This window comes from Sabethes cyaneus, chromosome 1 (genome assembly GCF_943734655.1).
Source record: "Sabethes cyaneus chromosome 1, idSabCyanKW18_F2, whole genome shotgun sequence".
NCBI lineage: Eukaryota > Metazoa > Arthropoda > Insecta > Diptera > Culicidae > Sabethes > Sabethes cyaneus.
Window position 1 is genome coordinate 12,294,500 of NC_071353.1, and position 12,209 is coordinate 12,306,708.

A 12,209-nucleotide genomic window follows, 5' to 3' on the forward strand; every position below is an offset into this window, starting at 1 on the left:
ATAGTCCACTAGTATTTTTAACATTTTTCTCTAGTCATCACTAAGCGCGTGGCTTCCCTAAAGTGCGAGGCTCCGCTCCACCGCACGGGTTTGCTGGCCTAAATGCCGGCTCTGCGCTGGATCGTTTGGTAGGTCTCACCAATAGCCCATAAATCCAGTGAGACCATTCAAACTGAACGTTTTTTCATCAGAATCGGATTGATCAGTTTATGGTCAGTCCGAGAGGCTCTGCTCATTGTTTGAAATATTCTAATCATTTTGTGATTTTCCAACTGGGAACTCTTCGAGGAGGAACTTGCGACAACATTTCAAGGATTCGAATTGACGATTGAGTAGATTTCTCAGCATTTTGAATTGCGGACGCTTTTCAGGTAGTTTGCCCACTAAAAACTATTCAGACGACTAGAGGAACATCGTGGTGGAACTCTCATATTCAAGGAACTAAAGATATGATACAAGCGAATTTGGAATAGACGTCGTAGGGATGGCGTGGAGGCTATCATGCAGGCCCAGAAAGCCTATGCAAAAGCTTTATGACCATCTGCTTGCGCGAGCTGGCAACTCTTTCATGCTTGAATCACTTGAACAAACTTAGTAGAAATTCCTCTTCATTCAGCATAACATACTTATCAAAGCTTGCATGATGTACTGAATAAAATTGAGGTTGCTTTTTCATGAAAGCGAGGGATCTTGCTTAGGTACTTTTTCGGATATTGAAGGCGTGTTTGGCAACGTACCTTTCGCCTCCATTTTAAAGGCTACTCGTCATCCATATGTGCATTCAAAAATCAAGGTGGATAGAACAAATGCTTAGTAACTCTTTCATGGAACCTTGTGGTGGATGGTTTTCTGAGGAAACTCAACGATCTAGGCTATCCGTCATATGGTTTTGCGGTTGACTATCTCATCCTAATAGTTGTACTGAGAATCTGGACTTTTGGTAAATTCAAGCAAAATATCTATCGTTTTCTTCTCTAAACGTAGAAACCCCAATGGAGCTCGCGTTCTGCGCTTTTATGATTCGGTAGTTGTTATTGTGAACGAGGTAAAGCTCGTGGGTTTGATTATGATTTCCAAGCTTGACTATGATTCACGAATATTGATTTTCGAATTGTGAAAGCGTAACTTTCGAGCAATGCAGACGATCATTTGGTAGCTCTTGGTGGCTTAAACCCAGAAACACAAAGCTAAAAAAAGTCCTTCAGAACTTGACCCTTCTTTATCGACAGACTTCGCAGCCGGTTATTACAGGAAACAGAAGTACAAGAAAATTACGGAGCGAAAAGCGGAACTTTTTTCTTAGTGTTTTTTGCTTTCATTTGATCATTTATGGTCTTCAACACTTTTGTTCGTATGAATATCCCCCTTAATCTAAAACTGTTAAAAGTTCGTCATAGCTTACTGTAATGAAAATAAAAAAAATAACTTTTTTGTGTTAGGAAATATAGACATAGCTTCTTCGGCAGAAATGTAAATATTATAAAAACAAGAAACTTTGCTAAAGAAATAAAGTTTCTATCTTTATCGAGTGCTGGATTATAGGGGATATTCTTTAAAACTTCTTTAAAATTGGTTTTTCATACTTGCCTTTTCTTAGTTACATTTTTCAAGCATACAATGTTCTAGGAAATTATCGAAGCTCAAGTCCAGAATTTAGCGTATGTTGGTTGCATTTACAAGAGTATATGGTTCTAGGCGATTATTGAAACACTCAAAACACATGTTTTTGCAGAAGATTGCAAATCTCTAGAACCTTTCATTAAAAGTTTTCGCTTATTTAAGCTTTATTTTTCCCTAACTTCACGAGCCAAAAACCGATAACTTTGTGAGGAAAGGGCCTAGAGATTTGCAATCTTCTGCAAAAACGTGTATTTTAAGTCCTTCAATGATCATCTAGAACCATATATTCCTGTAAAATGCAACCAACATAAGCTAAGTATGAAAAACTATTTTTTATAGAATTTACATGGAAAATGCTCTATAGCTCTGCACTCGATAGAGATAGAAATGTCATTTCTTTAGCAAAGTTGTTTGCCTTAATATTTTCCATAACTTTGCCACAAAAACCATGTGTCTATCTACTAACACAAAAAATGGACGTATATCGAGCCTTTCGCGAACGCAAAACACATAAAACGTATGCTTGCCGTACTCTCATTTGGGCGGTTGGGCACAAGCGAAACTCATACAAGTTTATATTACTCGACTTTAAGATGAAGTACTAATTTCATAAATCCACATACCCCATAGGCTCGTGAACCTACGGAAATTTAAAGCTTGAATATATGATAACTTAAAAAATAAAAGTCCCAAAGATTTACGGTCTCCTGCAAAAACGTGTGTTTTGAGAGTTTCGATAATTGCCTAGAACATTATATTCTTGTAAAATGTAACTAACAAAAGCTAAGAAAGAAAACCTAATTTTTAAAGAAATTTCAAAGAATATGCCCCATAGTTCAGCACTCGATAAAGATATAAATTTTATTGCTTCAGCAAAGTTGCTTGTTTTTACAATATTAACAACTTTGCCGAAGAAACTATGTCTATACTTCCTAACACAAAAAAGTTATTTTTTTATTTTCATTATAGTAAGCGATGACTAACTTTTGACAGTTTTAGATTAAGGGGGATATTCATTCGAACAAAAGTGCTGAAGACCATAAATGATAAAATGAAAACAAAAGACGCTAAACTGTCATGTAGAACGAGGTGGGTAAAGTAGAGAAAAGCATTGAGGGAATAGTACCCAATTACACACCAGCACGCAGAAAATTCAATAAGCATATCGCTCACTAAATAGCGATTATAATAAAAATAAATAAACATCTGGGCGACATCACAATAGATCAACGGTACTGGTCGCAGTGATGAGTTCGTGCAGGAAAAAAAGGAAGCATCCATGGTTTTCGAACATCATAGACGTAACTCTTGGGGACTTAAGGCCCAAACACAATGCATATGGATTTTACTACGTTGCGGATATTTGACAGAAAACCCATGGAAAAACTGTCAAATTGCCGCAACGTAGTAAAATCCGTATGCATTGTGTCTGGGCCTTTAAACCCACATATATACATTGGCTGTACACGGTCGCTATCAGACCAATACTAGCGTATGGTTGTCTTGTATGGTGGCAGAGGGGGGAAGTTGTAACTGTCCAGACAACGGTAAATCATTTTCAAATTGCCTCTTCTGGAGCGTCGCCAAGAAGCTATATTCTATATTAAACCTCAATACTTCCATCTGAAGCAAGAGATACAGATATGTGCTTATCGACTACATGCAATTGGCCGTTGGCAATCTGTGGAGAGATAATTGGTCTTACTCGATTGTGGTCGCAAATTATTACAGAGGACAAGCTTGCCCTTGCTCCTAGCGATGTAACGCTCATTCCTACTTTTCCGTATAAGACTTTCTCAAGTAACTTTCCTTCTAGAGAGGAGTAGTTGTCAGGTTACATGGAAAGGTCAAGCGTGTGCTGGTGTTTACTGTCGTGAGCTGGAGTTGGAGGAATCCTACTCGTTCGGTAGTTACTGCACTACAGAAATCTTTTAAATTATGTGCGGAGCTCAGTTTGCACTTTAGAAAGAACTGTTAGGTAAGATTGTCTACTTAGCCAGGGCGTCATAAAAGCACTTTGCACTGGAAATGCTAATTCAAAATCAGTCATTCAGTCAGAAACAGTTACATCGCCTGTCACACTCAACTAGAAGAACTAAACATTCTGAATGCCGTCCATCTGGTTTGGGTTCCCGGCCATACTGGTATAACCGGAAATGAATGGGCTGATGAACGTGCGGGATCTGGAGCAGAAACCAGCATTGCCAGTTGTAGCATGTTAGATAAAACAAAAGATTCTATCTTGGTTTTCATCTGAACATGACAGTTTCTGAAAAAACCTTGAAACATGTCATCAATCGAAAAGTCTCATTTGTAAAGCTTGTGACAAGATGCCCAAATTTCTTTTGCATCATGCTCTTCTATATGATTGTGAGGAACGTGTTGCTCGAGCCACAGATGTTGAAACTTTATACCTGATAAAGCTATACGTTCCGTTTATCTCCGTTATAGTGAATCTAGATTATCACATCAAAAAAGTATTTTTTTACTAGTTCATCCTCAATTAGACGCACGCGGGCTACAGCTAGTCATTTAATAAGTATTTATTATCAGGAAATCCAGCGCAGTTTCTTCCAAGTACTATAATAATGGCGATGATTAATGCGATTTCCTACTACATATTCAAAAGCGAAACTGAAACAAACTCATTTCCTTGTCATCCTTGTTTGTACAACCAAATCGATCCAGTCAGAGGGGGGGCAGCATGTTTAACAGATCCATCCAACCAAAGCCCATCGTCATGATTTCAAATCTGCCCGAAAAGCGGCTGTCAACCGTCATAAACAGAAATGTTGAGGCAAAAAAAACGTCCCCTCCGGCGGGTTCGAGAAACAAGACGGAAATGCTAAACTGATTTCGATTCCCTTCGGCTTGGGGGCATGCGGGAGTCTGCCCACCCACCACCAGCCCACAAGAGTAGGATGTTGTGGCGAACCAAATCCGCTCTGTGCCGTTTCTGAATGCATACATGTGGCACGAAGGGTGTGCCCTATCTCGGCCCGCAGGCGACAGACGTCAGATGGTTCCGTTCTCGGCTTGCTGCGGTAGCAGAATTTACACCGAGCTGCGTCGATCGTCCGTCCCGTCGCGTCGGTCGTGGCTGCGTTCGGCGGCGGTACGGGTTTCAACCGTTCAACCTGAATAGAGGCGGGAAAATTAAAAATCGTTGTCGCACGACCTATCGCAGCCACCCCGGGTTGGGTTGGGCAGCCGCCCGCTTGCTCTAGGGTTAGGATTATACGCTTGTGGAGCCAACCGTACCGGCCAGTTCTTCGCTCGCTGATGTCCGTCGTCGTGGTTTTGGTGTTTGCTTAGGTGAAAATTGAAAATTCAAAACTGCTGCGAAAATTTACCGATGAATTATTTACGCTCTTTTCTGCTTTCTTTTTTTTCGTACCGACCGACGGACGACGAGATCGTCGCAAAAATTGCCAGTGGAATTTGGCTCGATATAGTGCTGAAAATGTTTATTAAAACGTGCTGCGTTTCGTCAGTCTTGCTTTCCAAGTTAATAATCTGATTATCATTTTCTATTGTCGTTATTGTTCAATTACAAATATTTAGCTATTGTTAATTGAGCTTAAAATCAATCTGTAATGTTAAAAAATCATATAAATCTTTAGAATGCAAGAATAGCAATTCGGCGAAAGCCGTTATTCATCACTACATTGTTAGAACAATGCTAAATTCGCATAATTTGTCAAAACGTAATCTACTTTCGACCACACGTCGATATATAGCCGACGGCTCACACCAGTATCGTCGCCTTCATCTTCGTTCCGACCTATTGGCAACGTATTGGAGGGAGCAACACTTGTTCTTCCGATAAATTATTCCTATTTGTCTTCCCACTTCTCGTACCGTCGAGGGCCACCTTGCCATTTGTAAATATACATGTGTCTCACATCTCACTCTCCACGTTTTACCGAGAGGCATTACATACATTGATACATTTTACGTTTCTTCTTCCGGCTCTCGTACAGTTCTGGGAAATCATCTCGGACGAACATGGGATTGATCCGACCGGGCATTATCACGGTGACAATGACCTCCAGCTGGAACGAATCGACGTGTACTACACGGAGGTCAATGGAAACAAGTACGTACCGCGTGCCGTCCTCGTTGACCTGGAACCCGGCACAATGGACTCGGTTCGACAGTCTCCCTATGGGGCTCTCTTTCGGCCAGACAATTTCGTCTATGGACAGTCAGGGGCAGGTGAGACCCGATTTCCGTAGCGGTGAAGCATCATGATTGCACCAATACAACCCATGAATATTTCAAGGTAACAACTGGGCCAAGGGTCACTACACAGAGGGTGCCGAACTGGTCGACAACGTATTGGAAGTGATACGAAAAGAATCGGAGGCCTGCGATTGTTTACAGGGATTCCAGCTGGCACACTCGCTCGGTGGAGGAACCGGTTCCGGAATGGGAACGCTGCTAATATCGAAGATTCGGGAAGAATACCCGGACAGAATCATGAACACATTCTCCGTCGTGCCGTCACCCAAGGTAAGTTTGCACCGGTTTTCTCAATCGAATAGTTACAGAACATTTCATTACTTTGGCTTATCATTCGTTGTTCCGTTTATCATGAGCAGCTTTATCAGAAATCAAACTTGTTTTTCCGCTGTAAAATTTGATTGCTTCTCGTCTTATCTAAACTGTTCTCTATTTCCGTTCTATTTTTCTTTTCGTTTTCATTTGTATGCGTTTTTTACCGTGACGTACCGTGCAATGTGTCATGCGCCGCCATTCTGCAGGTTTCGGACACAGTCGTAGAGCCGTACAATGCCACACTGTCCATCCATCAGTTGGTTGAAAACACCGACGAGACGTTCTGTATCGACAATGAGGCACTCTACGATATTTGCTTCCGCACACTGAAGCTCACCTCACCGACCTACGGTGACCTGAATCATCTAGTCTCTGTAAGTATACCGAACTAATACCCTTTTTTCCTATCGTCCTGCCCTATTCTACGGATTAGGTTTCCGACGTCGTGCTCGAGCCGTACAATGCTACACTGTCGATCCATCAGCTGGTAGAGAACAGCGATGCGTCGAACTGTATCGACAACGAAGCGCTGTACGACATCTGCTACCGGACACTGCGACTAGCGGATCCAAACTATGCCGATCTGAATCACTTGATTTCTGTGAGTTAAGGCAGCTCCTTTCCAAGGGAAAGCCAGTTGTGTGTGAATGGGCCAAGACATGAGCTTTCTTTTAAAAAAAAGTTAAAGCGTAAATAACAAAACCCACCGACTAACGTTTTGATTTTGCTGGAAATTTTATTTAGTAGCTTTGATTTTCTGCATTTTTTCATTATTAATTAGTTATAGTTTTCTCGAAAATCTCTTATTTAGAAAAATCATCACTTTTGCAGAAACTTTGTCCGAAAAATATTTTTCGAGGATTAGCGATAAAATTTGCTTACGTTTCTTTTGTGATGCTTAGTTCCATCAACGGTTGTGCATGATAAAACAATCCACAAAATGGGTTGCTCAATGTTGACCAGAAACTAAAACACAAAATTGAGTCAAAAAAAAAATTTAAAAATTTTCCAAGATATAGAACAGAATTTTTCGACATTTCTTAAGAGTTTTCTATCGCCATTGAAAATTCTCTGGAAAATTTTTCACAAATCATATTTACTCTTAACTGCTGAGAAAATGTACATGAGTAATTCTCGCTGAAACGGGGCCGCTACTGACACGAGGTGTTCAAATATTGGAACTTTTGCACTTAAATGGTTGAAAATGGTTACAAAATAAGAATTACACTTTTGATACCTCGAAATAGTGGACCCCTCGTTCGCCAAGGGGCCTAACAGTTTCAAAAAAAGTAGAATTTTGAGCAAACCTTGAGATCTATATCATGTGATATTTCATAAATTTTCCATGAAACAACTAACAAATGGCACGGTTCTGCAAAGAAGATGAACAGGGCTTTCAAACGAAGTAACAATTTTTTGGCGGCCATCTTGGATTTGGTCGCCATATTGGATTTTATCGAAAAATCACAATTTTCACCATGAGCCGATTTTAATTCTAAACCCACCATAGGAAAGCTGAGAAAAAATGCTACCAGAAACATTCCAGAAAGACCCAAGACGGCCGCCAAAAAAATTTTTACTCCATTTGAAAACCCTGTTGTTCTTTTTTACAGAACCGTGCTAACAAGTAACAATGTTTCATGGCAAATTTATGAAATATCACATGATATAGATCTCAAGGTTTGCACAAAATTCTACTTTTTTTGCAACTGTTAGGCCCCTTGGCGAACGAGGGGTCCATTATTTCGTCAATCCTCCTGAACTGGCATCGAGGAATATAGACGTTCCGGAGTTATGGCAGTAAAAACATTCACGTTCTCCTTCTTATTATACAACATATTTTGTATACTTTCCGAGAGATAGAACTGAGATTTCCCAATACAATTCGTCATTTTACTATGCGACTTAAAAGGCCCAAAGGCCTTTTCCACTGCTCTACGGCTGATTCCGATGATATTGAAGTCATCCGAAAAACCAAGAAGCATGTGAGATTTCGTGGTGATATGAAGTGATGATGCACCTTCCAAGGCAATGTTGTATAGCAGGTTAGAGAGTGCACCCCCTTGCTTTAGTCCATCCAACGTCACAGAAAGCAGCTGAGGTCTCACCCGCTATTCTAACGCAGCGTCGCACGAATCAGTGTAACTAGTTTCGTCGGAAAACCATGGTCTAGCATTATCTGCCATATCACATTTCGTTTGACTGAATCGTACGCCGCTTTAAAGTCCACAAACAGATGGTGTATCTGCAAGTTGCACTCCCGGAACTTGTCTAGCAACTGACGCAGAGTAAACATCTGATCCGTCGTGGAGCGACCCTCACGAAAACCAGCTTGGTACTCGCCGACGAAGGACTCCGCTGACGGTCTCAGTCTGCAGAACAGGATACCGGAAAGCACCTTGTAGGCAGAATTGAGCAATGTAATTCCTCGATAGTTTTTACACTCCAGTCGATGTCCTTTTTTGAAAATTGGACAAATGAGACCATCCAACCACTACTCCGGCATTTGTTCTTCCTCCCAGATCCTGACAATGATTCGGTGGATTGCAGCGTTCAGCCGCTCGCTTCCCGCTTTTAGAAGTTCAGCCGGGATACCGTTCTTCCCAGCAGCCTTACCGTTCTCAGCTCACTGATTGCCTTTTTAACATCTCCCTGTGTTGATGACCCACAGCTTGACCATCGCTTACAATTCCTATCCTGTCCCTGCTGATCTCCGTATTTACCATCTCTATTCAACAGTGTCTGGAAGTGCTCCTTCCACCTGGCTGCTACCAGGGTTGCCACATGCACAGATTATTCTGTGTTTAACAGATATTTGAAAGAAATCGCCTGTACAGAATCTGTATGCACAGAATACAGATTTTCGCCAAATTACGCAGATTAAACAGATTTTTGAGCTTTTACATGAGAGTGAAAGAGACGGAAATAGTCAGCAAAATGACTCTCTATCTCTTTCACTCTCATTGTTTTGCATTGGACAGATTTTTGCACAGATATTTTTCCTCGCCGTACAGATTGTCAGATTTTTTCAACAAAAAACACAGAATTATATGTGGCATCCCTGGCTGCTACTGCCATTTTGTCGCTAAGCAGGTTGCCAGCACTATCATTGGCAAAATTCCTGCATCTCACCGTTTTAGAGAAACTCCGTGTGTCGTTGCTGGCGAATCGCTCCTCTGCGCCGGCGAGCACGTGCTTCTCGTACTCGCGTTTCTTTAGACGATGGATTCTTTTTTCCGCAGCTCTAGTCTCTCTGTACCTCTCTCTGTTTTGACGCGTTGCCGCCGTGAGCATGCGACTCCTGGGCTGGTTCTTTTCATCTGTCACTCTCTGGCATTCGGCATCAAACCAGCTGTTACGCTGTCTTACACGCGTCGTGCCTACCACCTTTCTCGCAGCTGTTTCGATGGCACAATGGATGTTCCTCCACAGCCCATTTATATCTTCTTCTTCTACCTGCTGTTCTGCGATTCGCTGGTCAAGCTTCCTGGCGTACTCCACTGCTACGCCGTCTGCCGTTAACCGCTGGATATTGAAACGCAGCGTCCTCTCAGTGCGAGCTTTCGTCGTGTTCGACAGCCTTGCGCGAACCTTACTCACTACGAGATAGTGATCAGAGTCGATATTTGGTCCCCGAAAAGACCGTACATCGATAACATCCGAAAAGTGTCGACCGTCATTCAAAACATGATCGATCTGAGAGCTAGAGTCTCCATTTGGAGGTGTGTTTTCGAATATTCAAACGTGGAAAGTAAGTGCTACAGATAGCCGTTCCTCTGGCCGCGGCAAAATTTATGAGCCTCAGACCGTTATCATTGGTCGACAGATGAAGGCTATGTCTTCCCATGACTGGACGGAAGAATTCTTCCCTCCCGGTCTGCGCATTTGCATCTCCGATGATGATTTTCACGTCATGTTTTGGGCACTCTCCATAGATGCTTTCAAGCTTGTCGTAAAACTCGTCCTTAGCATCATCGGATTTATCATTTGTCGGTGCGTATAAGTTGATTAGACTGTAGTTGAAAAATTTGCCCTTAATCTTCAACACACATATACGGTCATCTACGGGCCTCCACCGGATTGCTCGTTGCTTTTGTTTTCCCAACACTACGAAACCGACTCCATGATCTGCTTTTTTGCCGGCACTGTAGTAGATGTGGTACTTGAAAGAAGTGCCTACAGCACGGAACTCCCTTTCTCCGGAATTTGACCATCGAACTTCCTAAATAGCAGCGATCTCCACTCCGAGTTGATGCAGCTCTCGAGCAAGCAAGCCAGCCCGTGCCGGTTTATGGAGAGTTCGGACACTCCAGGTACCAATTTTCCAATCGTTATCCCTTAATCGTTTCCTTGTCCCTTGCCGTGTCCTATACCGATTGTTCCGTCCTGAATTTCTTTCTTCGTTGTTCGTGGTCATTGAGTTTTCGGTATACCGGGGACCTCACCGGGGTCGCGATACCTACATCCCGCTGATGGGTCTGCCATCTTAGGTATAGTTTGCGGGATACAGCATTTCATATTCAGCCGCCCGTTTCGAGACAGATGCTGTGTGCGCCGCCCCTCACCTGGAGAATAGGCGCTCTAGTTCGCACCTCCTAGCTTAGCTGCTTCAGTAAGTACATGAAGCATTTCCGGGTAAGGCCATCAACCGTCATCATTTGACTTATCATTTGACTCTGCGTGGAGGCGCCAGGTGGGAACTTAAGAGAGCCAGAGCTATGTTTGACGCTCCTTCCAGGTAACTCTCTCCATTTCATACCCAGACTAATTTTTTTTAAATATTGTTTACGTTTATGAGAACAAAATTTCATGGAATTCAGATACCTTCCTTGTAATATGAAAAAATAATTCATTCAAATTTGGACTAGATTCTAAACCAAATTTTGAACCACATTTTTGATCAGATGTTTGACCAGGTTTGGATTAGATTTGGGACCCAGATTCTAGACCTGGTCTGGACCATATTCTGGACCTGCGTCAGATTCTGGACCAAATTTTGGAGATATTTTGAACTATATTCTTTATAAAATTTTGGATTAGATTCTAGACCAAAACTAATTGCGGACCTGACTCCGATTTTGGACCAGATTTTGCATCAAATTCGGAAATTAAATAATGTAATTTCCAGGTTTCGTATTCTACTAAAACGCTCCAAAAACTTCAGTCAAATTCGGATCCAGACTCTGAAACTGGACGGAATTATTAACCAGATTTTGAACTATGTTGATCATTAGGTTTTAATCCACCACCCAAATTTTGGTGCAAGTTCTGAACCTGGGCCGTATTTTGTACCTGGACTAGATTGCAGACCACTTTTTTCTGTTAAATTTTCTTCCAGATTTTGTAATATATTTTGGAACTGGTTTTAACTAGAATCTGAACCAGATTTTAGACTACATTTATAATTAGATTTTGGCGATATTTTGTATCAGACTCTGGACTTGAACCGATGGACCTCAGTCAGATTCTGGGCCAGATTTTGGACCACATTTTTATCAAATTTGGACCAGGCTTTGGATAATATTTTGGACCGCATTTTTGATTTCGGATCAGATGTGAGACCAGATTTTGAACCACATACTAGACCAAGACCTGATTCTACAGCACATTTTTATCAGATTTTGGTTCAGATTTTTAATCAAATTATGGACCAGATTCTCATACTGAACCAGATTCAAAACTAGATTTTGGACTATATTTTTGATTAGATTTTGAACCACATTTTTGACTAGATTTTGGAACAGATTGCGAACCGCATTTTTATCAATTTTTGTTATAGATTTTAGAACAGATTAGGACTAGATTCTAGACTAAATTTTGGACAAAATTTTTGTTAGATGTGGATCAGAATTTCCCTACGATAAAACTGAACCTTGTCGTGGTGTAGGGCTTTTTAACTAATCAGTAAATGAACAGCGGTCACGTTTACTTCTGAATGTGGGTATATATCAAAATACTTTTGTGATTTCAAGTGGGACTCGGGGTAAAAATTTACCAAATGTGATTGTTGCGTTGTTCAGAAAGTGCTT

The 12,209-nt window shown here is 41.4% G+C and overlaps 1 protein-coding gene across 1 annotated transcript in view; it reads left to right on the forward strand.

Moving 5' to 3' along the window:
- Positions 1–12,209, forward strand: part of LOC128733160 (tubulin beta chain-like) — a 28,801-nt gene that overhangs the window by 11,766 nt on the left and 4,826 nt on the right. The window contains exons 2-4 of the mRNA XM_053826806.1: positions 5,604–5,838; positions 5,906–6,135; positions 6,387–6,554. Of these exons, the coding sequence (XP_053682781.1) occupies positions 5,604–5,838; positions 5,906–6,135; positions 6,387–6,554 (633 nt within the window). The remainder of the gene's footprint in view (positions 1–5,603; positions 5,839–5,905; positions 6,136–6,386; positions 6,555–12,209) is intronic.